The sequence below is a fragment of the Salmo salar genome, chromosome ssa07 (genome assembly GCF_905237065.1).
Source record: "Salmo salar chromosome ssa07, Ssal_v3.1, whole genome shotgun sequence".
Lineage (NCBI taxonomy): Eukaryota > Metazoa > Chordata > Actinopteri > Salmoniformes > Salmonidae > Salmo > Salmo salar.
In genome coordinates, this window is record NC_059448.1 from 53,660,690 (window position 1) to 53,687,824 (window position 27,135).

A 27,135-nucleotide genomic window follows, 5' to 3' on the forward strand; every position below is an offset into this window, starting at 1 on the left:
TTGTACTTCCATGGTCAACATTTAATAGATTTGATATAACATGGGCCATTAGTCTGGTCCCAGATCTGTTTGTGCTGCCTTGCCAACACCTATGAATGACCATTGGAGTTGGTTATACAGCACAAACAGACCTGGGGCCAGTCTACAGAGATGAGTTGTGTTGAAGGATGCCAGTAGTACACACACATCACCATAATGTATTCCATCTCTGACTACCCAAACACACAAGACACATTCCAACGACATAAAGCAGGGAGGACATTGCGTGGAGAATATTATGAATGGGAAAAAGTGGAGAAAACAATTAGAATATGCCATTGTATTCACAGGCCTCGCTGGCGCCCTCTAGCCCACAGAGGCTAGAATGACGTCAACAACCGTCTCATCCGAGCTGCGGACCGTCACCTGCATAGTGACACCGTCGGCCAGGGCCAGGCGCGAGCGAACCAGCACGTCATGACCCCCCCGGAACACACCTGGAGGAAGGGGAGGGACATAGAAACTGTAATTCATACCGTGGGGGGCTTGCGTCCATCACACTAGTGACAGGAAGTTGAACAAGCTGCCGTGTCAAGGTTAGAAACTGAACTTAACATATTTACGGTAATAAAGGGTACAGAATGAGCCTGCAAAACAATAATTAATTCAAATCAAGATACAATAAATAAATGAAACACCCACCGGCAAGGAAGAGGATGTGTGAGTTCTTGTTTTCTGGGACCTTGTCTGAACGCTCACAGGGCTGCATGCCCAGGAAACTGATGATGTTACCAACAGCCTCTACAGAGACAACAGGGAACAGAGATGTGACCAACAGCCTCTACAGAGACAACAGAGAGATGTGACCTACAGAGACAACAGAGAGATGTGACCTACAGAGACAACAGAGAGATGTGACCTACAGAGAGATGTGACCTACAGAGACAACAGAGAGATGTGACCAACAGCCTCTACAGAGACAACAGAGAGATGTGACCAACAGCCTCTACAGAGACAACAGAGAGATGTGACCAACAGTCTCTACAGAGACAACAGAGATGTGACCAACAGCCTCTACAGAGACAACAGAGAGATGTGACCAACAGCCTCTACAGAGACAACAGAGAGATGTGACCAACAGCCTCTACAGAGACAACAGGGAAATGTGACCAACAGTCTCTACAGGAGGCTTCCCCCATCTGGCGGAGCGCGGGCTGAATTTGGCCCGCAGGTGGTGGTAGTTGGCTCCCCAAGTATACACACTCCAGGAAATCAGCTCCAAGTGATTTTCATTTTGGAAATATTCCCCACATAACACATGTGATCATATACAAATAATAAGGATTGATTGGATTTATACAGCGCTTTTCTACCAACTGAGGTAGTCTAAGGACTTTATATAGTAGAGGGAAACTCATCCACCGTCAGTGTTGTAGCTCCACCTGGGTGATGCAGAGACCATTGTTGTGCCAGAACGTTCACCACACATCAGCTAACAGGTGGAGAGGTGAGGAGTGATATATGCCAACTAGGAATGAGGGGGATGATTAGGAGACGGGTCACCACCGGCCCCGACAGAGACGGGTCACCACCGGCCCCGACAGAGACAGGTCACCACCGGCCCCGACAGAGACGGGTCACCAACGGCCCCGACAGAGACGGGTCACCAACGGCCCCGACAGAGACGGGTCACCAACGGCCCCGACAGAGACGGTACCAACGGCCCCTACAGAGACGGTACCAACGGCCCCTACAGAGACGGTACCACCGGCCCCGACAGAGACAACTTGGAGATTTTACTTGTCACACTGTAGCCCCCCTAGATACAACCTGCCTTCAGTGTGCCTGTGTCCAAATACACATATTACTCACACTGATTTAAATATGTAGCAGTGTCATAAGATAAATATTATCAACAAGATCATTAAAAGTTAAGTCAGTTCCAACTCCAGACCTGGGTCAAATACATAGTTCAAACACTTTCACGAGGCCAGTTCCATTGGCTTCTATTTAAAGACTGAATTATGGTTAGAAATAGCCCATTTCATGCCTCACAAACAAGCTCAAAAGGCTTTAAGTGAGTCACATTGGAAAGAGGAAAGTATGGAGAAAATCAATACGACTGTTGATGGTATTTCTATGTATGGGAACCACTGATCTAAAACAGCTCACAATGTACACTGTGTTTCAATGTTGGGGGATAAATCCAAAGATCCTGATTGAACTAATTACCATCTAACGTTCTGACAGAGGCCAGGGCGAATGTCTCCTCCTTCTCAAAGTCGTCTCCCACCTCGTCCCAGGCTGCGGCAAAGTTAGGCTTTAACACCTTCTGGATGTGGTCTGCTACGGTCACCTCCAGGTCTTCCAGCTGGGGGGGGGGCAACGGGGGGGAGGGTAGAGGAGAGCAGAGAAGGCAGAAAAAGGGGAGAATAGAGAATTTAGGCAAATGATGGTAAACAAGATATAATTATTTTTGGGATAAATGAGTTTAAAGATTTAAAAGAAAAAGGTTTTATATTTATATACCACATATTCATCATCGTAACCGTCGTCATCGGGCTCTCCTGTGTTGGGGTCGCAGTCTTTCACCAGGTACTTCAGAGTACAGCTGAACGTACAGGACACTGGAATTCAGAGAACACATTTAATATGACATACAGACGTTACATGACTAGGCTACGTGATGTAAATAACAGTATCCTCAGTGTTTGAAGAATGCCAGCAGATAAGTGCTTTTCTCTCTCAATGGAAAACCATGTTGTTAGGTGCTACAAGATCCCCATTCAGATTCTTTAGTTCTCTGAGAAGGGTTTTAACAGAGTTACAACACTGACGTCACACTAAGCACTTCAGAGAGCTGCCCTCATGAAAATGACTTATTTCTCTCTCTCCCTCAGAGGTTTAATAAAGGTAACCTGCGGTGGGGTCATCTTCAGGCAGTCTGACCAGGCTGTAGCAGGAGCCAGGCTGGCTGTAGGGCAGGTTAGCAGCAGGGACGTAGTGGAGAACCTCGTAGGCCTCCGACGGCTCCATCTGAACCATAACCTGAAGGACAACACAGTGGACTTCCACTTAATACATTTCTATACATTTAGTCCTGTGTCTTAATGTCAGTGTTGTAGATTTTAAAATGTGAGGCACCAAAGAAACTTTTCTGTCTACTGTCAATTGAATGGACAATAAAGCTTTATGAAATTAATTGAATAGGATTATGCTTTTCAAACTGCTCAGAGATATCTAGTGTGAGGAGGGGTTAGGGGTGATGCACCCAACTAGACCTCCACACATTGACAATCGCTGTGCATTCTAGGAGACGTGAACTTCCTAAAGCGCAGCAGTCACCAGTGTAGCCCTACCTTCTGCAGAAGCTGGTCATTGAGCGTGTTGGTGCAGTCGAACTGGAACACCATGTGTCTGGCGAAGGTGTGCTTGACGCAGCGCACCACATACTCAGTCTCCGCCTCGGTCAGCTGCACCGCCTCCGACGTCTTGAAGAGAGAACCCAGGCCCTGGAATTCTGGGATGGCTGCCAGTTGTTCTGTTGACAGGAGGAGGAGAGATTAGAGAGGTCCAGTTCCAAATCCACCCCTAGTCCTAACTACTACAATATTATAGCCGAATCCACCCCTAGTCCTAACTACTACAATATTATAGCTGAATCCACCCCTAGTCCTAACTACTACAATATTATAGCTGAATCCACCCCTAGTCCTAACTACTACAATATTATAGCCGAATCCAACCCCTAGTCCTAACTACTACAATATTATAGCTGAATCCACCCCTAGTCCTAACTACTACAATATTATAGCCGAATCCACCCCTAGTCCTAACTACTACAATATTATAGCTGAATCCATCCCTAGTCCTAACTACTACAATATTATAGCCGAATCCACCCCTAGTCCTAACTACTACAATATTATAGCCGAATCCACCCCTAGTCCTAACTACTACAATATTATAGCCGAATCCACCCCTAGTCCTAACTACTACAATATTATAGCTGAATCCACCCCTAGTCCTAACTACTACAATATTATAGCTGAATCCACCCCTAGTCCTAACTACTACAATATTATAGCTGAATCCACCCCTAGTCCTAACTACTACAATATTATAGCTTAATGCACCCCTAGTCCTAACTACTACAATATTATAGCTTAATGCACCCCTAGTCCTAACTACTACAATATTATAGCCGAATCCACCCCTAGTCCTAACTACTACAATATTATAGCTTAATCCACCCCTAGTCCTAACTACTACAATATTATAGCCGAATCCACCCCTAGTCCTAACTACTACAATATTATAGCCGAATCCACCCCTAGTCCTAACTACTACAATATTATAGCCGAATCCACCCCTAGTCCTAACTACTACAATATTATAGCCGAATCCACCCCTAGTCCTAACTACTACAATATTATAGCCGAATCCACCCCTAGTCCTAACTACTACAATATTATAGCCGAATCCACCCCTAGTCCTAACTACTACAATATTATAGCCGAATCCACCCCTAGTCCTAACTACTACAATATTATAGCCGAATCCACCCCTAGTCCTAACTACTACAATATTATAGCCGAATCCACCCCTAGTCCTAACTACTACAATATTATAGCCGAATCCACCCCTAGTCCTAACTACTACAATATTATAGCCGAATCCACCCCTAGTCCTAACTACTACAATATTATAGCCGAATCCACCCCTAGTCCTAACTACTACAATATTATAGCCGAATCCACCCCTAGTCCTAACTACTACAATATTATAGCTGAATCCACCCCTAGTCCTAACTAATACAATATTATAGCTGAATCCACCCCTAGTCCTAACTAATACAATATTATAGCTGAATCCACCCCTAGTCCTAACTACTACAATATTATAGCCGAATCCACCCCTAGTCCTAACTACTACAATATTATAGCTGAATCCACCCCTAGTCCTAACTACTACAATATTATAGCCGAATCCACCCCTAGTCCTAACTACTACAATATTATAGCCGAATCCACCCCTAGTCCTAACTACTACAATATTATAGCTGAATCCACCCCTAGTCCTAACTACTACAATATTATAGCCGAATCCACCCCTAGTCCTAACTACTTCAATATTATAGCTGCCCTCAACTTTTTGCTGCTCTGAAGTTGTTGATGCCACAATACTAGTACACAACCACTGCTACTATGATATTTGGTTTCCATGGCTAATAACTCTTAGCAGACTGAATTCTATGGTTCATTAAGAACGTGTTTCCATGCAAAATACTGTGTGCTATAGCTTGTAAAATAAATGTGACTGGGTCCTTTTACTCCAGAAATTCAGACCAAATGTTTTGTTTCCTTGTGATAACGCCATGTCTTGCCATGATAGTTTCAAGTAAGGTGACTGTACCCTGGTAGATGTCTTGGCGCGTTGGGCCAGGTTTCTCTGGAAGTTTGCTAGTGGCCACAGGAGCAAATTCGGTCTTCTGCTCTGTGATGGGTGTGTTGGCCAGGGGAACCGACTTCATATCGAAGGGCTTCTCTGTGGGCTCTAGGGTGTACTGGTGGAGGGACTTCTCCAGACCCGGGACAGACACCGACAGACCTGACGGGAGGAGACACACAGACACAGGTTCAATAAAGGAAATACATTTATTCATTTTGAGGTTCGATGGAGAGAAAACATTTCTCTGCACGTGGCGATTCACTGAGAGAGTTCGAGTGACCACAATCAAAGAACACAGCCTTACTTCCTGAATTGGACCAGATATGTCCACACACTCGTGCTCTCAAGTTCAGACTAGGAGCGCAGTGTGTGTTCTCACCGTTGAAAATGTAGGCAGCGTTGAGGGCTTTCTGCTTCTGCTGCAGCACGTTCATGTAGAAGGTGGCTCTGTCCCTCACCTCGTCGTCACTGTCCATCATACACCTAGAAACACACACACCATACGTCAACACACTTTAGAGTGGTAACCACACAGGGAATGGATCATTATGACAGGGAGCCAGTGAAAGGCTGTCTCTACCTCTGCATCAGGACTAACACACTGGGGAGAAGGTCATCATTCTGGGCTCCAAACTTTGCCAGAGCACTGACCGCAGCTACAGGGACGAGAAAGGCGCTTAGTCATTACACAATGTGTACAAACAACAACGTGGTAACTCACATTAGTTTGAACCCTTCATGATTAACAGTGAGTTTCTGTTGAAAAGCCAAATACCATTTGTCTTCATATTAGTGAATTGAGCCTTTCATGGTTGGTGATGTCACCAGTTAATGGAGCCAATCCCAACAGACTTATCAGAACTACCATTTATGTTGCACCCAGACACACACAACTGTCTCACACACACATGCTATACAACTCCAGGCCAGCAGGGGTTAACACACCGGCTCTGACGGCCTCGCTCTCCAGCACCACGCGGTTGAAGATGAAGCGGATGTACTTGGATGGCGAGGGCGTGCGCGGGCCCTCCTTGCCCAGCAGGTGGAGGATCTTGGTGGCCAGCACCGTGTGCTCACAGTCCTCGATGAACTCACACAGGTGGGCCAGCCCCGTCTCCTTGCTCTCTGGGTTCTCCTCGATGATGCTGATGATGCAGTCCACGATGGCCCGCTTGTACTCAAAGCCACCCTGAGAGGAGAGGCATCATTTAAAGAATTTATGTTTCATGGACAGCCGTACATTAAATCAGAAAACTGAGTGGTCATATCAATGTAAATGTGCCAGAGTTGGCCAAAGAGCTCCTGTTAGTCTGTAATCCAGATGGTTTCATGGCAGTGTGAAGGACATAAAATGTGCTTCAATAGGTTCTCTTGTCCTACACATCAGTGAAAAAAGACATTAGGCTGCTGAGTCAGGGTGTTCTACTCACGTCGTCTCGGAGCATGTTGGACAGGAAGTTCATCATGACGCTGTGCTTTCTGGGATACTTCTGACACAGGGCACTGATGGCCTGCACAACCACCACCTGAAACACACTCAGCAGTCAGAGGATAGGACTTGACTTTGTTGAAATAATACCCCATTTGGAAATAGATTAAAGTAGTTGTGGTTTGTTTAAAATATAGTATAACTTCCTACAAATATATTTTTTTGGGGGGGGAATTACATATTGAGTGTATTCTAATTGATTATCCGACTATTTCAATTCCTAGATGATTCAACTAAAGTATTGTAGAGGGGAAAAACATGAGCATATCATTGAGGAAAAACAACACATTAAACTAAAACACATCCTCCTCCTCACCTTGAACTCGTCAGAGATCTCAGAGACGAAGGACGAGATCTGTTTCATGAGGCGGTCCACACTGCTCTCGCTGCCCGTCTTCAGCAGCGTGGTGATGGCCAGCGTGGCGATGCTGCGGTTCGAGTCCGTGATCAGGTTCTCCAGGTCCAGGTTGCACGCAGTCACAGCTGACGGGTGCTTCATCGCCACCTGGTGGACAAACGGGGGAATGCGGTTGTAAATACAGTATACTCAATGTAAAACACAGGTAACTCAGAGTAATGAAGAGCATGGATAAGTGGAGACCCACCTTGTTGAGGGTCCTGACGGCTGCGTATCTCAGGGCTGCTTTGGGAGAGCTGCAGAACAGCTGCAGGACTGGAGAAACACATTAACCTGTTAGGGCTAGGGGGCAGTATTGACACGGCTGGATAAAAAAACATACCCGATTTAATCTGGTTACCACTCCTACCCAGTAACTAGAATATGCATATACTTATTACATATGGATAGAAAACACCCTAAATTTTCTAAAACTGTTTGAATGGTGTCTGTGAGTATAACAGAACTCATTTGGCAGGCAAAACCCTGAGACATTTTCTCACAGGAAGTGGATACCTGATGTGTTGTATTACCTTTAAACCTATCCCATTGAAAAACACAGGGGCTGAGGAATATTTTGGCACTTCCTATTGCTTCCACTAGATGTCACCAGCCTTTACAAAGTGTTTTGAGTCTTCTGGAGGGAGATCTGACCGAACAAGAGCCATGGAACGATGATGGCCCATTAGACACCTGGCGCGCGAGTTCATGTTGGGTACCCTCGTTCCAATACGTTATAAAAGAGTATGCATTCGTCCACCTTGAATATTATTCATGTTCTGGTTAAAAAAGGCCCTAATGATTTATGCTATACAACAAAGACATGTTTGAACGAACGTAAATATATTTTTTCCCCTCGTTCATGAAGTGAAGTCCGGCTGGCTTAGATCATGTGCTAACAAGACGGAGATTTTTGGACATAAATGATGAGCTTTTTTGAACAAAACTACATTCGTTATGGACCTGTGATACCTGGAAGTGACATCTGATGAAGAGAATCAAAGGTAATGGATTATTTACATAGTATTTTCGATTTTAGATCTCCCCAACATGACGTCTAGTCTGTATCGCAACGCGTATTTTTCTGGGCGCAGTGCTCAGATTATTGCAAAGTGTGATTTCCCAGTAAGGTTATTTTTAAATCTGGCAAGTTGATTGCGTTCAAGAGATGTAAATCTATAATTCTTTAAATGACAATATAATATTTTACCAATGTTTTCTAATTTTAATTATTTAATTTGTGACGCTGACTTGACTGCCGGTTATTGGAGGGAAACGATTTCCTCAACATCAATGCCATAGTAAAACGCTGTTTTTGGATATAAATATGAACTTGATAGAACTAAAAATGCATGCATTGTCTAACATAATGTCCTAGGAGTGTCATCTGATGGAGATTGTAAAAGGTTAGTGCATCATTTTAGCTGGTTTTATGGTTTTGGTGACCCTGTCTTTGAATTGACAAAACATTACACACAACTCTTGTAAATGTACTGTCCTAACATACTCTAAATTTATGCTTTCGCCGTAAAACCTTTTTGAAATCGTAAAACGTGGTTAGATTAAGGAGATGTTTATCTTTCAAAGGGTGTAAAATAGTTGTATGTTTGAAAAATTTGAATTTTGACATTTATTTGGATTCAAATTTGCCGCTCTTGAAATGCACCTGCTGTTGATGGAGTGCACCACGGGTGGCACGCTAGCGTCCCACCTAGCCCATAGAGGTTAACAGACAGTCAAGTGGTAAAACCAGATGTACTAGGTTCATAGGATACTACAACCTCTAGCATCTATTCCTACAGGTAGGTACCCACATGTGGACACCAGAAAACAAGGTGTATTTACCAAAGTGGCTGTAATTCCAGAGACTCACCAGAGACAGCGGGGGCCAGCTCTCTGGCAGTACAGTTGGGCATGTGGACTATGGCTGAGGCTGCCTCGTACACCACCATCTCATGCTTGTTCCTCAGACAGCTCTCAATGAAGTCAAACAGGGGACTGTCATGTCTACAAACAGAAAATAGCCAAACCTTTGTATTACAACGCCACACACACAGGAAGACAAAAATATACCAATATGTTTATAAAGTCAAATTTGACACTGTATATTCTGTGTCCTCCGCTGCCATGTGTATGGACTCTTACTGATAGTTGTGGCTGCTTTGTGTGATATATTGTTGTCTCTACCTTCTTGCCCTTTGTGCTGTTGTCTGAGCCAAATAATCTTTGTACCATGTTTTGTGTTGCTACCATGTTGTTGTTGTGTTGCTACTGTACCATGCTGTGTTGTCATGTGTTACTGCCTAGCTATGTTGTTGTCTTAGGTCTCTCTTTATGGAGTGTTGTCTCTCTCGTCGTGATGTGTTTTGTCCTATATTTATACTGTATTTATTTATTTTATTTTTAATCCCAGGCTCCCGTCCCCGCAGGAGGCCTTTTGCCAGGCCGTCATTGTAAATAAGAATTTGTTCTTAACTGACTTGCCTAGTTAAATAAAAGGTTAAATAAATAAAATTAAAAAATGCATGATGCCACTATACAGATCACTTCTTCCTGGTGTTGAATAAAAACTATACATATCAATGAAAGAGAATACTAGACACCAACCCACTGTACAGTCTAGAAAACTCATTCAAGTAAACAGTCCATGACAGTGTTTATCTACCCTGCCTCGGTCTGCGTGGCAGTGCTTCCATGGTGCCACCTAACCCTGCCTCGGTCTGCGTGGCAGTGCTTCCATGGTGCTCACCTACCCTGCCTCGGTCTGCGTGGCAGTGCTTCCATGGTGCCACCTAACCCTGCCTCGGTCTGCGTGGCAGTGCTTCCATGGTGCTACCTACCCTGCCTCGGTCTGCGTGGCAGTGCTTCCATGGTGCCACCTAACCCTGCCTCGGTCTGCGTGGCAGTGCTTCCATGGTGCCACCTACCCCTGCCTCGGTCTGCGTGGCAGTGCTTCCATGGTGCCACCTAACCCTGCCTCGGTCTGCGTGGCAGTGCTTCCATGGTGCCACCTAACCCTGCCTCGGTCTTCGTGGCAGTGCTTCCATGGTGCCACCTAACCCTGCCTCGGTCTGCGTGGCAGTGCTTCCATGGTGCCACCTAACCCTGCCTCGGTCTGCGTGGCAGTGCTTCCATGGTGCCACCTAACCCTGCCTCGGTCTGCGTGGCAGTGCTTCCATGGTGCTACCTACCCTGCCTCGGTCTGCGTGGCAGTGCTTCCATGGTGCTACCTACCCTGCCTCGGTCTGCGTGGCAGTGCTTCCATGGTGCTACCTACCCTGCCTCGGTCTGCGTGGCAGTGCTTCCATGGTGCTACCTACTCTGCCTCGGTCTGCGTGGCAGTGCTTCCATGGTGCTACCTACCCTGCCTCGGTCTGCGTGACAGTGCTTCCATGGTGCCACCTACCCTGCCTCGGTCTGCGTGACAGTGCTTCCATGGTGCTACCTACCCTGCCTCGGTCTCCTCCAACAGCTTGCTGGCGATGCGGATGAGCATGCAGTACGCAAAGGGGGACTTGAGGCCAGATTTGGTGAACTTGTTGAGCATCTTGGATACGGCCAGTCGGTCATTCTTCCGCAGGTGGTACAGCAGGCCCAGGGCGTGGTACTGGGGGGAAATCACAGACAGGTCACAGTGGAAGTGACTCTCTTTCAACTTACCCGGGTTGTGTTCATTAGGGAACAACATATGCAAACCTTTTTCAGTGCATTTCATTTTGAATGAGTGAAGAAAACAGTAAAAAAAGAGGTTATTTCTTCTGCTTGGTGCCTAATGAACATGTTATCAACAGAGTGTGTGTGTAACCCACCTGGACCATGATGTTGTCACTGGAAGCTGCCTCCTGTGCCTCGTTCACCCAGCGCTTCACCACGTCGTAGCTCATCTTAACCATGTGCTACAGACACACACAAAACACATTACCCACAAAGCACTGGGAATACCTACAAATGACACAGTCACCTTGAGACATCCAGGCGCTGTGTGGCTAATTTCTTACCAGAGAGGAGACCAGGGCAGAGCTGGACACACTGGGCACTTTGTCAACGATGGCCTGTTTCATGTATCTCTCAATGGCCTGCAGCATGGTGGTCTGTGGGACAGAGTTACAAAGTAGGTCTTGAGTTTATTGACCAAAAAGCATAGGTTTAGTCCAATTACAATAACAATGTTAGCTGGATGAAAAAAATAAAATACTGTTCAGCTATCAGAATGGAAACAAAAAGAAAACACAGCCTAATAAAAAGCAGGGAGAGAAACAGAGACAGAGAGACAGACAGACTGACATCCGTGATCCTGCAGAGAGCTCTGATGGCAGGTCCTCTGTACACATCCTCCTTGCCAGTCATGTCCTTGGTCAGGCTGCTGGTGACAATGATGACATCCTCAGAGATGTTGGCCATCTCCTTGATGGTCAGGTAGCACATCCTTCTCAGGGTTTGCTGAAGGAATACAGAGAGATCTTCAAAAAGCAGATAATGCTATACAAAAACACTATGCGCCACATCTCTACAATATGTCAATTACAACACTACTCATTGAATACTAATTTAATGGCACTAGTTGGACCTGTTTGAAGTTAGTTTGTGAGTTTATGTCATCATGTATTGTATATGTTGCACTAGTTGGACCTGTTTGAAGTTAGTTTGTGAGTTTATGTCATCATGTATTGTATATGTTGCGGTATGTTCTGTCGATAATGTTATTTACTTGTTTTCTTGTATGATCAGCAATAATTTAATTAAACCCAAAGCAATAACTTATTCTCACATCATTGGACTGGAAGAGCCTGGTCATTGCGAAGAAGGCCTCGGTCGCCTCCATAGTTCCAAAGTGCTCCCCCTAGACAGAACATAAAAACATATTCTGTTAATATCAAAGGGTATACATGCAAAACAATTGGTTTGCATGTTATGGGTTTGTTTCTCACCTGGTTGAGTAGGTAAATGATCTTGGTGAGGATGTGGAGACATCTTCTGGGGTTGATTGGAGTCTCGTTGAAGATACGAGCCTCTTGCAACACCGCACTCTTTTCAAGATGCTGGAAAGGGTTAGAGCCACTTCCTAATTGTTGCAGTGAAGAAAAAAAAAGCCACATTAAGTCAAAATTGGATTGTCAAACTATAAAGACTAACTAGGTAGCATCACTTACTACGCGTCATTACTATATCGTGTTGAATGTGGATTTCGTAACTAGATAACTTAGGTAGTACCTTAAACCTCGTCTAGTTATGGTCAACAAGCTTGAGTGAGCAAGACGACATTGACAGTTTTTAAATGAGCTAAATTAGCTAGCTAACTACCAGTATACGGTACACTCGATAGACACATGTAGATAACTAGGTATTGAATCTCTTATCAAATTTTACACGGCACAGCCAAAGAAGAATGTGTATTTTTTACTAGGCACAGTTAACGTAGTCTTCATAACCAACTAACGTTAGTTTAGCTAGTTTGCAAGCTAATTGAACAGATAGAGACGCTTTAAGCTAGCTAGCAGGCAATTGACATATCTGCTCAACAAATACACACATGTCGCTAGTGTGATTAACAAAGACAGACGTCTATTTGACCAAAAAACTACCCACCAAACGAATACCAAGTTAGTGTAGTTAACGTTATCTAGCTAGAATGCTAGCTACTAGCTAGCTAATGTCAGCAGTAACTAGTTGGCAAAAAAACGTTACCTATTTCCAAGTAGCTATATTGACTTCTTTACACTTAATTTATCTTACCAGACTCTTCGTCCTTCTTGTCAAATTTCTTTATCATTGTTCCGGAATGTTTGTGGATCAGTGTGGTTGGTGTACGGCCTCACAACAGACGACTAGTCACTTCCACGTCGCCAAATGCAACCTTCCTGTCTGTGTGTCCATGTCGACGGAAATGACGTCAAATGTAATGATTTGCAGTAGGGGGAGTAGTGAGCTGCGCGTAGATCAGTGGTCACCAACCTTTTCTGAGTCAAGATCACTTTCTGAGTCAAAATGCATGCCGAGATCTACCACTCTGATTTTTTAATAACATGACTTAAAATGTCAAGCCTATGCAACATTAACCAATTAAAAACAGTACTGTAGCAATGAGGTTTGTGCAGTAAGTTATAGGCCCAATACATTATCACCGCATACAGGCGTTGCTTGAATTGACCTGCTAATAAATTGTTGTTCGGGAAAATGTTCTTTCAAAATTTGAGGTAGGCTATATGATCACACCGGTAATAGATCCATTGTTGTATTACTTGTGAGCACAGCTGAGTGAGCATACATTTAAATAATTTGCTTTTTATTTTACTGGGCTGATGGTGCCTGCATCTGAGGGAGAGAGCAGCAGACTGAGGGTCCGTCTCTCAACATCCCTCCGCTCTCCCTTTCCTCTGACACTGACCAAAAAGGGACACCGTCTTCTAGCTGATGGCGAAATTCGAGTCGCACTGCATTATTTCTATGCACAAATTCATGTTGTTACTCCTATGAACAGAGAAAGTGAAATATTCCTCAATATAAAAAAAGACCCAAGCCTATCAATACACTTGTCCTACTCATTCATTACTGCTGCACTGTTTTTTGTAGCGTTGAGTGGAAATAGGAAGAGCGCACATTTTATGGGTTATAAAAGTGTTTAATACAAAGTGTTGACAGTGCTGAGTAAGAACTTAAACATGAACTCACTCATAAAAACAGCGTCTCTTTGCTGTATTCGTTGGCAGTCTCTCTCTAGTGATGGTTTTACACGTTTTGAAATCTCACAGTATCAATTTTGCCGTAGCTTTTTCTTTTATGCCTGCTACCTTACTGCAGACTCGGTCATCTGAGCTATCTGATTGGCCAGCGCTAGCATAGTGCACTTGATTTCCTCTCCAGGCCCACGGTGAAGTGGTGGGAGTTTGTACCTTCAGACACATGACATGGCAACAGTTTGCCTACCCGGCGCCAGGGCAGCTGAAATGGCTGCACCTACCACCAACAGCCCGAGAGTAATAAAAAAAAAAAGTAAAAAAGGAACACAAGGCTTTATCGCGTCGACTAGAAATGCCTTGGAGATCGCGATCGACCAGTTGGTGACCACTGGCATAGATGATGGTTTGCCCCATCCTGCGACCTACAGTATGTATCATATACTCAACATGATCTGCTCACGCCTACTGTAGTGGTCCGAGAATAAACCACACGAAAACAAGACTGGACACTATGGAATACAACGCTTTTACTATCTCATCCTGGAATATACAAGGTCTGAGGTCATCTCCCTTTGGCCTAAAGAGCAGGAACACAGACTTAATCAAAGAAATTGGAAATACAGAAAGTGTCATCACAGATAGAACAATGAGACAAATGTTTCACCGGATATATAAATGTGAAGCATCTGCTTGGTGTTTCCACTCACTACCACATATGGTAGTGAGAGGAAGCCAACTGGCCGGCAGTGGGAGATACAAAATAAATATAACTTAACCAGGCAAGTCAGTTAAGAACAAATTCGTATTTACAATGACAGCCTACACCAGCCAAACTCAGACAACGCTGGGCCAATTGTGCACCGCACTATGGGATTCCCAATCACAGCCAGTTGTGATACAGCCTGGATTCGAACCTGGGTGTCTGTAATGACCTCTCTAGCACTGAGATGCAGTGCCACTCGGGAGCCCGGGAGAAGATAGAAAGAGATGGATTTTGGCTGCCATTCTGCACATTTTCTCATAGATGAACAATTTGATCAATACTGTTCCCAAAACTAAAATCTGTAATGAACAGAGTGGACTAGGTATTGTAGACTTTACCCTTTGCAAAAGTTTGTAAAAATCGCGTTGTTTATGAGTGCAAAGGCGAATTTAGCTATTGCCCACGTGTACTTCACAGAGGAGGGGTTCCCTAACGGAAATATGCAGATGCCTGCAAAAATGCGCCAATAGGATCTCACTAGCTCGTGCTTGGCTCTGCCCACCTTCTTGTTTGTTCTACCCACTATGACTCATTTGTTTCCATTTGAAATGACAGGCTGTGGTCTATCTGTGTTTAGTTATAAAAAAAAGATGTGTTATCATCCTAAAAGAAACATGGTATAGAAGAGAAGGATACACTGGTTGCCCTCTAGGTTACAGAGAGCTGGTAGTCCCAACCAACGAACTACCAGGTGTGAAACATGGAAGAGACTCAGGTGGTATGCTAATTTGATATAGAGCAGACATAACCCCCTCTATTAAATGAGTAAAAATAGGAACACTTTACATCTGGCTAGAAATTAATAAGGAAATTATCTAAACAGAGAAGAATGCCCTAATGTGTGCTACCTATATCCCCCCAATAGAAACCCCATACTTTAACGATGACAGCTTCACCATCCTAGAGTGGGAGATCAACCATTTCCAGGCCCAGGGACATGTACTAGTCTGTGGCAAACTAAATGCCAGAACTGGACAAGAACCTGACACCCTCAGCACACAGGGGGACAAACACCTACCTGGAGGTGAAAATATTCCCTCACAAATATGGTGTAAACTTGGCAGTAGAAAGCCTAAACAGTATATTTGACCTTTTAGCTTCCCTATCAAATCTAAAAATGTCAAGCAGACAACCTAAGAAAATTAACAACATTGACAAATGGTTAGATGAAGAATACAAAGACCTAAGAAAGGACTTGAGAAACCTATCTAACCAAAAACATAGAGACCCAGAAAACCTGAGCCTACGCCTTAACTATGGTAAATCACTAAAACAACACAGAAATACACTACGGAAAAAGAAGGAACAGCACGTCAGAAATCAGCTCAATGTAATTGAAGAATCCATAGAATCTGACAAACAACAACACAAAGAGTTATCTATCCAAAACAGAGATATATGGATAAACCACCTCCAATCTTTTTGGCCCTATAACAAAGAACAAATAGTAAAAATATATACATGATCAATTACAAATCTTAGAATCAACTATTTAAGACTACCAGAACACACTGGATTCTCCAATTACATTGAATGAACTACAGGACAAAATACAAACCCTTCAACTCAAAAAGGCCTGTGGTGGTGATGGTATCTCAAATGAAAATATACAGACCACAAATTCCAATTGGCTTTACATAAACTCTAACATCATCCTCAGCTCTGGCATCTTCCCCAATATTTGGAACCAAGGACTGATCACCCCCATCCACAGAAGTGGAGACAAAGTTGACCCCAATAACTACCGTGGGATATGCGTCAACAGCAACCTTGGGAAAATCCTCTGCATTATCATTAACAGCAGACTTGTATATTTCCTCAGTGATAACAGTGTAGTGAGAAAATGTCAAATAGGCTTTTACCAAATTACCGTACGACAGACCATGTATTCACCCTGCACACCCTAATTGACAAACAAACAAACCAAAACAAAGGCAAAGTCTTCTCATGCTTTTGACTCAGGGTCTGCTATATAAATTGATTGAAAGTGGTGTTGGGGGAAAAACATACGACATTATAAAATCCATGTCCACAAACAACAAGTGTGCGGTTAAAATTGGCAAACAACACACACATTTCTTTCCACAGGGCCGTGGGGTGAAACAGGGATGCAGCTTAAGCCCCACCCTTTTCAACATATATATCAACAAATTGGCGACGGCACTAGAACAGTCTGCAGCACCCGGCCTCACCCTACTAGAATCTGAAGGCAAATGTCTACTGTTTGCTGACGATCTGGTGCTTCTGTCCCCAACCAAGGAGGGCCTACAGCAGCACCTAGATCTTCTGCAAAGTAAATTTCAGTAAGACAAAAATAATGGTGTTCCAAAAAAGGCCAGTTGCAAGGACCACAAATACCATCTAGACACTATTTCTGTAGAGCACACAAAAAACTATACATAACTCAGCCTAAACATCAGCACCACAAGTTAACTTCCACAAGCTGTGAACAATCTGAGAGACAAGGCAAGAAAGGCCTTCTACGACCTCCCAATTAGGATCTGGCTAAAAATACTTGAATCAGTTATATAACCCATTGCCCTTTGTGGTTGTGAGGTCTGAGGTCTGCTCACCAACCAAGAATTCACAAAAGCATCCTCCGTTTACAATGTAAAACACCAATACCTGACCACTGTGACTGACCCAAAATTAAGGAAAGCTTAGACTATGTACAGGCTCAGTGAGCATTGCAAGAGGCCACCGTAGGCTATGGGCACACTGCCCACAAAATGAGGTGGAAACTGAGCTGCACTTCCTAACCTCCTGCCAAATGTCTGACCATATTCGAGACACACGGGACACGGCCACACGGGGTCCCATGTGGCTCAGTTGGTAGAACATGGTGTTTGCAACGCCAGGGTTGTGGGTTCGATTCCCACAGGGGACCAGTACGGAGAAAAACATTTATGAAATGTATGCATTCACTACTGTAAGTCGCTCTGGATAAGAGCGTCTGCTAAATGACTAAAATGTAAATGTATTTCCCTCAGATTACACAGACCCACAAAGAATTTGAAAACAACTCTAGTTTTGCTAAACTTTCATATCTATTGGGTGAAATACCACAGTGTGCCATCACAGCAGCCATCAATTGAAATGTAATTTAATTGTAGCAAAGATTATGGATATACTGACAAGATGCATGTCACTCTGCCCCAACAATGGGAGTCATTGTCCACAAAGAGTCACAGCAGGCTGTCTAGCTCCCACCTATCCTTTGTTTGGATTGGTGGATTAATACATGTAATTATTGTAATCCTATTTTAAATATTTTACGAGGGTTGTTGACCTCACCCTCCCGTATTGAATGGAGAGAGATGCTATGCTACTAGCCTCATGTCATGAATATGCATAGCCATTTTGAGACAACTCTGATATAAAGTGTGTTTTCTCAAAGTTACCGGGCTGTCCCCATGAGTGACAGAACACTGAGCCAATCACGACGCAACAGTCCGTACTTTCTGCTGGCTTGCCCCACCACCACAGAAAGCACTGAGCTAGCCTGAAACACCTGCATTTTGGAGCTGACTTACTCAAGAAAACCAAAAAGAGGCCATGTTTGTATGCAGCTTTATTAACTCAATGATATACATGTTTTTTTTACATTGTTTGCAAACTGATATGTGACACGTATTAATGCCAAAATAACATGCAAAACAGGCAAGGCCAATTTTTTGGCAAAAAATGTGGGGCTCAAAACAAATGGGGCTCTGCCCCACCTGCCCTGAATGACGGGTCGCCACTGGGGTTAGGTATAAAATCAGATCTTTTGACTTTGTTGCTGTGCCAGCTAGTGACCACTCTGCAGAGCTGCCTCATATACAGAGACGAGGAAATGTAATGGTCACTGATGACTCCAAACTGTGTGTGTGTGTGTGTGTGTGTGTGTGTGTGTGTGTGTGTGTGTGTGTGTGTGTGTGTGTGTGTGTGTGTGTGTGTGTGTGTGTGTGTGTGTTTTAACGCACCTGAAAGCTATAGCATATATAGGGCCGATAATATATTTATAGTTCATATAGACAAAACTGTTGTTTTCCATTGGCTGACTGACTGACTGACTTGCTTATGCCTAACACCTAAATTACAACACCTTCTAAATGTGAAAATGGCCGTTATTGAAGGCAACGTTTAATTCATCTGCTTTTATTTGAGGAAAAATAATCCCTTTGTGTATAAAAATAACAGACATTTGATGATCAAACATTGAGGCTACCATGCATTTACCTTAAAATAACTCAGAAACATTTCACATTCTAGCTCTATTCACAAAGCTAACTCGCTTCTCTTTACACTAAATATGCCGCAACATGCGTGCGAATTTCAATGAATGCAATTTGTTCACATAATTTGTATTGTACCGTACTGTCCTGTATTTCAAGCATATGCATGCCTTGCTTTTCCTATAAAACGCGGGCACAATTGAGAGGAAATGCAAACCATTTCCATTGACAGGATAATTACAGTTTACCCACTGATTTTATGCATATGCAATTTACATATTTCCTCATTTGCCTTATCTAATTTCAAAGACCCCTCTCATTATACCACATTTCCTGGTTCGACCTTTAACACTCCAGTGGAAGACTAGAAGTTGTATAGCTTTATAGGGCCTAACCTTATCTTGAAAGTACTTTCATTTTAATTAATTGAAATGTATATTCTGAACAGAAATTAAAATCATTCAGTGTGTAGACTAGTTCAAAATAATCTCCAATTGTCTTTTGATTTTCATTCAATTTCAGGGATTCTAAAATATAATAGGCCTGTACAGTAAACACTCCAATTGTACTTCAGAAAAGTCAATCTCAATAATCCCTATGTTTCGTATTTAAATTTGCTAGATCATACCCACAGAAAAAAATAACATCTCACAAATACTACATCTGAAAGGTCGATTCGAGGAAAAATAAAACTTCCAGCAAAACGTATTTGTCAGAGTGAAAATGTAATATGTAATGGATAATCAGGGTAGCGGCTTCAACCGTCGGAGAGATAGTCTACTGTCTCTTCCTTCGTCCAATCTGCGCCATCAGACGCGCGTTGTCGGCCGCTTTTGCGCGCAGGTTCTTGGACTTTTGGATGTCAAAGAGAATGTTCATGATGTTGGTGGGCACATCTAGAGACAGGGTAAACTTGCTTAGCCGGTCATTATTTATGCTGTTCTGGAACATCTTACTCCTTAGCTGCGTCTGACTGAGAAACCTGTAGTTCGCGGGGTAAGTCGACGTCCTTTTCTCCCGCGACTCTGCTGAGGAGAGAGTGTCTCCGGACTTGAAGAGGGAGCCCCAGCTTTCCGACACTGGGAACTCGTCACTGGGAACGTCGTTCGTCTGGACCTCAGCTAGTATGTCATCGTCACAGAGGAGGTTGGAGTCGCTCTGGTACAGTCTGAGACAGAGGCTGGAGGTTGGCGCGCAGAGGACAGCCAGCACTACCAGGGTTCTTAGGAAGGGCATCATGATGTCCTAAGTGATCGGAGAGAGAGAGAGAGAGAGAGAGAGAGAAAACCGTTCGTTTATTGGTCACTAAACTTTAAAAGTTCCCACATATCTGACAAATATAACCCTCTCCATGTTCACCATGCGTAAAGACAATAGTCCAAAAGAGTAGCTCAGTTTTACGCGTTATTGTCTTCCCTATTGTAAAGGATATAAAGCAACACTTTATGGTTTAAAAATTATCCGATCGATACATTAAGTGAATGATATTAAAATATGTAACTACATTCATGATTTGAGCACACGGAAATGTGCCAGATCAAAAAATAACTTACCAAGTTCCGTGCACTATAATTCTAGAAGACAGTTTCCGCCAGAAAGTCACGTGTGACTAGTACAAACAAAGAAAAACACTCTAGATAACAATTGAATAGGCTATAAAACATTGGTAATCCCAACGATTTAAAATTCGGTCTTCCCTGATCTCCCAACCTCGTTCTCGCCTTGTTCTTTCCGTGTCTTCTGATCACGAATTTGGCTCGCACGTCCATTTGTTCTGAATTCATTCGTGCGCCAGCACTAACGTCATAGGGTTGACATTTTTGGTCTCTTCTCTCTCAAAGATCACACACTGACTCTGATGCGTTGACACCCCCTTGCAAGGATCCATTTCGTCACCCCTTCTGACACTTTTTGTAACACATCCGATTTATCCTACAAAGCTATTTGCAGTTTCAAACGTTTTAACCAGATTGTGTCAGCCAATGTCATGTTTTTCCAATAGTTTCAACATATCGCTCGTGAGTAGCCTAGAAAATGAAAAGCTCACTACTTGTTGATGCTATGGCATTCAGCACCATGGACAGCTCCACGCGCACCATGCTTTCCATGCGCAGTGCACAACCTTCCGAACAATATTTTCAGATGTTTACCTCTGGGTCTTGATTCTCTTGATTAAAAAATATCTGCCAATCAACACAAATAAATACTTGTATTAAAAATAACTTTTTAGGAGGTTATCTTGTTTTTACAGGCTATAGGGTAGGGGCGTTGCACAGATCAGAGTAGGCATGAGGAAGGATAGAGGAAACTAAGAGATGTCTTGGAATATTCCATGAGGGAAACAACAGGTCCACTTCATGAGCTTTCAATTAAAGTTTTTTGAGTTTATCTCCTATCCTTAAGAGTATCTAATTAACATAATCCCTCAGTTTAAGGTAAAGATGTATTTTTTTTCTCTCGCCACTTTCAACCGCAGAGCTACAGCGCTGTGTATCAGACCAGGAGACATCCCAAAAATCGGTCTTCTCACTAAAACGTATGTAGCGTCCGAACCGAGTCGTGACTTGGGTGAATGTATAGGCAAGGACAGCGTTAATCTCAGCAGGCAGGCTCATCCACACTGTGTCCCCATATGGTTGGTGCCCATTATGCTGGATCAATCCTAGTCCGTCTTTGGTTTTGAGGTGATTGTATCAAAATGCTTAATTCAGGAAAGATGTCATCAAGCATGCTTTATAGACGGGTTGACCTCTGCTGCTGTTAATTGACTCGGTTCTGTGTGACACTTGGTAAGAGCATGGTGCTGAAGCAATGAGTTCAATTAACACGCGTCACAAACTGTTAGGCGCTTTCGATAAAATGGTCTGCTCAGTGACATACAGTGCCTTCAGAAAGTATTCACACCCCTTGTCTTTTTCCACATTCTGTTGTTACAGGATTACATTTAGATTTGTTTGTCACTGGCCTACACACAATACCCCATAAATCAAAGTGGAATTATGTTTGTCAAAATTTTTACAAATTAATAAAAAATAAGTATTCAACCCCTTTGTTCTGGCAAGCCTAAATCAGTTCATGAGTAAAAATGTGCTTAATCAGTCACATAATAAGTTGCATGGACCCATTAAAACACAATTTCAAACAGATTTAACCACAAAGACCAGGGAGGTTTTCCAATACCTCGCAAAGAAGGGCACCAATTGGTAGATTGGTATAAAAAAAAACAGACATTGAATATCCCTTTCAGCATGGTGACGTTTGTATTATTATTATTTTTAAATCAACCCATCCATCAACCCCCATCTTCGGATGACAAAAATAATTTTTGTTGTTGTTTTTACAGCTTTTTGGTTACATTTACATACATTTTACATATTACATTTTACCTACAAGGAACATGGTGAAGTTAATAATTAAACTTTGGATGGTGTGTCAATACACCCAGTTACTACAAAGATACAGGCGTCCTTCCTAACTCAGTTGCCAGAAAGGAAGGAAACCACACAGGGATTTCACCGAGACCAATGGTGACTTTAAAACAGTTACAGAGTTTAACGGTTGTGATAGGAGAAAATTGAGGATGGTTCAACAACATTGTAGTTACTCGAAAATACTAACCAAATTGACAGAGTGAAAAGGAGGAAGCCTGTACAGAATACAAATATTCCAAAACATGCATCCTGTTTGCAACAAGGCTAACTGAAGTAATACTGGTAAAAATGTGGAAAACCAATAAACTTTTTGTCCTGAATACAACGTTTTTAAATTTGTATTTAACCTTTATTTAACCAGGTAAGACCCATTGAGGTTAAGAACCTCTTTTGCGAGGGTGACCTGGCATGAAGGCAAAACAGGGAAATAGCAGTGTGTACATTAAAAATGTACAAAATACACCCAAAATACAAAGTGTCACAAGTTACGGATACAATTGAATATCAGAAACAACTGCAGCTATCAAAAACAGTGTTATGGATCAGAGTCTTAAAAACAGGCAGGACGCTAACTCCCCTAACTTTAATATCTTTTGAAGCATGTTCCAGGATGAAGGGGCATTATGGGAAAAATATTGTTTCCCCATCTCAGTTCTAGCCTTAGGAACAGACAAGGACAGCAGCGACTGTGAACGAAGTGACTGATCTAGTCAGTGTGATATATTTCGGGCAATTCCAAGACAACACATTACTGAGTACCATTCTCCATATTTTCAAGCATAGTGGTGGCTGCATCATGTTATGGGTATGCTTGTAATATGTAAGAATTGGGGAGTTGTTCCGGTTAAAAAATAAATGGAATGGAGCTAAGCACAGGCAAAATCCTAGAGGAAAACCTGGCTCAGTCTTCTTTCCACCATACACTGGGAGATTTAATTCACCTTTCAGCAGGACAATAACCTAAAACACAAGGCCAAATATACACTGCCGTTGCTTACCAAGAAGACGGTGAATGTTCCTGAGTGGCAGAGTTACAGTTTTGACTTTAATCTACTTATAGATATATGGCAAGACCTGAAGAAGGTTGTCTATCAATGATCAACAACCAATTTGACAGAACTTGAAGAATTTAGAAAAGAATAATAGACAAATATTGCACAATCCAGGTGTGGAATGCTCTTATAGACTTACCCAGAAAGACTCACAGCTGTAAACGCTGCCAAAGGTGCTTCTGTGTAAAGGAACAGATTTGACTTATTCCTTTAACTATATATATATTTATTTATTTTGTTACCAGTTTTGTTTTTTTCATTTATATTTCGAGGCAGCATGTTTGCACATAGGGTGCACCGATTGGTGTCACCTTGTTAGTAAGTATGTGTTACACCTGTGCTGGCTTGTCTATCTCATTAGTCGGAGGTGTTACACCTGTGCTGGCTTGTCCATCTCGTTAGTCGGGAGGTGTTATACCTGTGCTGGCTTGTCCATCTCGTTAGTCGGTGTTACACCTGTGCTGGCTTGTCCATCTCGTTAGTCGGAGGTGTTACACCTGTGCTGGCTTGTCCATCTCGTTAGTCGGGAGGTGTTATACCTGTGCTGGCTTGTCCATCTCGTTAGTCGGTGTTACACCTGTGCTGGCTTGTCTATCTCGTTAGTCGGAAGGTGTTACACCTGTGCTGGCTTGTCCATCTCATTAGTCGGAGGTGTTACACCTGTGCTGGCTTATCCATCTCGTTAGTCGGGAGGTGTTACACCTGTGCTGGCTTGTCCATCTCGTTAGTCGGAGGTGTTACACCTGTGCTGGCTTGTCCATCTCGTTAGTCGGGAGGTGTTATACCTGTGCTGGCTTATCCATCTCGTTAGTCGGAGGTGTTACACCTGTGCTGGCTTGTCCATCTCGTTAGTCGGGAGGTGTTACACCTGTGCTGGCTTATCCATCTCGTTAGTCGGAGGTGTTACACCTGTGCTGGCTTGTCCATCTCGTTAGTCGGGAGGTGTTACACCTGTGCTGGCTTGTCCATCTCGTTAGTTGGGAGGTGTTTCACCTGTGCTGGCTTGTCCATCTCGTTAGTTGGGAGGTGTTTCACCTGTGCTGGCTTGTCCATCTCATTAGTCGGGAGGTGTTACACCTGTGCTGGCCCAGGTGATATTTAAAAGTGGCTGGCCAAGGTGATATTTAGGAGTGGCTGGCCCAGGTGATATTTAAGAGTGGCTGGTCCAGGTAAAATAGATGTGTGAAGGTTAGTGTATTTTCTGTAGGGAAGCTAGTGATCCATCATGCATGAAATTCCTGGGAGTGTGTAAACATATATATTTTTTTTACCATAGCATTTTTGTATGTTCTCTATAGTTATGTACTTGAAAATGTATTAATTGACCAATTCGGCACATTTGGGCAAACTCCTGGCAGACTTGTGTAGTGATGTAATTCTTCACTGGATTAGTCTGAAACTTTGCACACACACTGCTGCTATCTTGTGGACAACATCTAAATTACACCTGGAATCCTATTTCAATGTATGGTCTTTCTCTTCAAAGGTAGAAAAATAGAAAACGCATGTTTTTTTGTTTGTATTATCTTTTACCAGATCCAATGTGTTATATAATTTCACATTTCCACAAACTTCAAAGTGTTTTCTTTCAAATGGTGTAAAGAATATGCATATCCTTGCTTCAGGTCCTGAGCTACAGGCAATTAGATTTGGGTATGTCATTTTAGGCGAAAATTGAAAAAAAGGGTCCGATCCTTAGGAGGTTTCAAGAGTGGCTGGCCCAGGTGATATTTAAGAGTGGCTGGCCCAGGTGATATTTAAGAGTGGCTGGCCCAGGTGATATTTAAGAGTGGCTGGCCCAGGTGATATTTAAGAGTGGCTGGCCCAGTGCTCCAGTTGAGCTTGAGAGATGTTGGGAGAGCTACACTTCACGTCAGCTGAGGCGCAATTTCGAGCTCAACCTATTTAAGTTTGAAAGAAGCCTGAGTTTTGGGTTTTCCCATGTTTATTTTGGTTCATATTCTTTTTATTCCCTATCCTAAGTTGTTGTGGGTTTTTCTTTTAGTTTGGCTTTTCGGAGCGAAACCTAGTGGGCATCCATGGTGGGTGTCTTTTAGAAACCCTTACTAGTGGCTTTGCCAACTTTCAGTGGGCACCCATGTGACTTTCAGAACCCCTTCCTCGTTTGTTTTAGTTGTCAAAGTGATTTGTCTTTGTTAGTTCCCTTTGTTGTGAACGACATTTTGAATTTGTCAGCTGGGAACGTAACAATATTGTAAAATTACTAAGTCAAGTCTGTTCCTTTACCAACCCCCTTCCTTACATCCATCCAGCCATCCATCCATCCATCCACCCTTCCATCCAACCACCCTTCCATCCATCCTTCCATCCAACCAACCTATTTCAACCAGGATTCCCCTGCTACCGAGCGTAGACGGTGTGTCCTCTCCTCTGACAAATACAGCCCTCTGTTCCCTTGCTGGGCTCTCATCTGGCCCTCAGCCTGCATGATGTCACCCCCTGTTGCGGGGACATATGTAGTGGAGAGAGGTGGCAAGGCAGGCAGGCAGGTGGGTAGTCAGCCACCCCCGGGTGTTTTAGCCTTAATAAGCCTGGTGGGATACTGGTGCTTTATGTACGGTAGGTGATAGGGTTGGGTAATGTGAGCTAGGGGGAAAGGAGGGATGGAGAGAGTTTTGGGAAAGGGGAGAATATGATAATTGTGAGAAGAGAGACAAAAAGTGAGAGAAGAGCGGGGGAAAGAGAGAGAGACTGTATGTGTGTGGGTTGGAGAGAGATTCTCTCAATAGGGAATTCAGTGGCCCAAGCACGGAGAGAGTCCTGAGAGAGAGCCAACACGGCAGCATTTAGACCAGTTACTTAGCCAAGATTCAAAGTAACCGTCCAAATACAAGTGCAAAAAATAGGTCACGACACGCACCCACGTACACACCCACGCATGTAAACATGCACGTACACACACACACTTATGCACATACACACACACCAGTGGAGGCTCCTCAGAGGAGGAAGGAGAGGACCATCCTCTGTGAATTTCATGAAAATTAAAAATAGTGAAACATTAAAAAAGTTATCCTTTTTAGAAAAAACTCTACAAAATATATTCACGTCACCAAATAATTGATTAAAACACAGTTTTGCAATGAAGGTCTACAGTAGCCTCAACAGCACTCTGTAGGGTAGCACCATGGTGTAGCCAGAGGACAGATAGTTTCTGTCCTGTTGGTACATTGACTTCAAAAACCTAGGAGGCTCATGGTTCTCACCCCCTTCCTTAGACTTACACAGTAATTATGACAACTTCCGGAGGATATCCTCCAACCTATCAGAGCTCTGCAGCATGAACTGAGATGTTGTCCACCCAATCAAAGGATCAGAGAATAAATCTAGAACTGAAAACATAAGCTACAGCTACTTTCCGCAGGTGCTGGAGTTGTAGGCAAACTCATGGAAAACAGAAAGGAAAACGCTGCACACTGCTGCCTATGCTCCCAGGTGATATTTATTTATAACAACGTTGTTATAAATAAATATCACCTGGGAGCATGAGCAGTAGTGTTCAGCGTTTTCCTTTCTGTTTTCCAAGCTTTTGGTTTTACTAATTTATTGCCACTGGGGCCCACCGGTGTAACTGCTAAACTGCTTACTGACGGTACACTGTAACGTTACTGCATGGTTGTAGCGGGTTTACTAACACGTTAGTTCTATTAGTTCTATG

At 43.2% G+C, this 27,135-nt stretch overlaps 2 protein-coding genes across 2 annotated transcripts; both read right to left on the reverse strand.

Annotated features, from left to right (window-relative positions):
* Window positions 1–3: 3 nt before the first annotated feature.
* On the reverse strand, window positions 4–13,215 carry LOC106608919 (coatomer subunit gamma-2). Its single transcript, XM_014207133.2, has 21 exons — window positions 13,050–13,215; window positions 12,245–12,378; window positions 12,085–12,156; window positions 11,601–11,756; window positions 11,315–11,407; window positions 11,126–11,212; window positions 10,766–10,923; window positions 9,190–9,323; window positions 7,525–7,592; window positions 7,236–7,424; window positions 6,861–6,956; window positions 6,376–6,619; window positions 6,011–6,086; window positions 5,810–5,913; window positions 5,395–5,589; window positions 3,339–3,520; window positions 2,898–3,027; window positions 2,509–2,606; window positions 2,212–2,350; window positions 682–780; window positions 4–476 (listed from the first exon to the last, which is right to left on the reverse strand). Exons 1-21 carry the CDS (start codon window positions 13,084–13,086, stop codon window positions 346–348), a joined length of 2,622 nt encoding a protein of 873 aa, XP_014062608.1. The 5' UTR covers window positions 13,087–13,215; the 3' UTR covers window positions 4–345.
* A 5,233-nt stretch (window positions 13,216–18,448) lies between these two features.
* LOC106593864 (urocortin-3) lies at window positions 18,449–21,008 on the reverse strand. Its single transcript, XM_014185247.2, has 2 exons — window positions 20,527–21,008; window positions 18,449–20,218 (listed from the first exon to the last, which is right to left on the reverse strand). Exon 2 carries the CDS (start codon window positions 20,210–20,212, stop codon window positions 19,751–19,753), a length of 462 nt encoding a protein of 153 aa, XP_014040722.1. The 5' UTR covers window positions 20,213–20,218; window positions 20,527–21,008; the 3' UTR covers window positions 18,449–19,750.
* Between the last annotated feature and the right edge of the window lie 6,127 nt (window positions 21,009–27,135).

Excerpts from the sequence above, each read along its gene's own strand:
- LOC106593864 (XM_014185247.2), bottom strand. The coding sequence starts at position 20,212 with ATGATGCCCTTCCTAAGAACCCTGGTAGTGCTGGCTGTCCTCTGCGCG.
- LOC106608919 (XM_014207133.2), bottom strand. The coding sequence starts at position 13,086 with ATGATAAAGAAATTTGACAAGAAGGACGAAGAGTCTG. Across the intron at positions 6,087-6,375 it reads GAGCGAGGCCGTCAGAGCCG|CTGCGGTCAGTGCTCTGGCA; the intron begins GTGTGTTAACCC and ends TCGTCCCTGTAG. Across the intron at positions 781-2,211 it reads CTCTGTCAGAACGTTAGATG|AGGCTGTTGGTAACATCATC; the intron begins GTAATTAGTTCA and ends TTGTCTCTGTAG.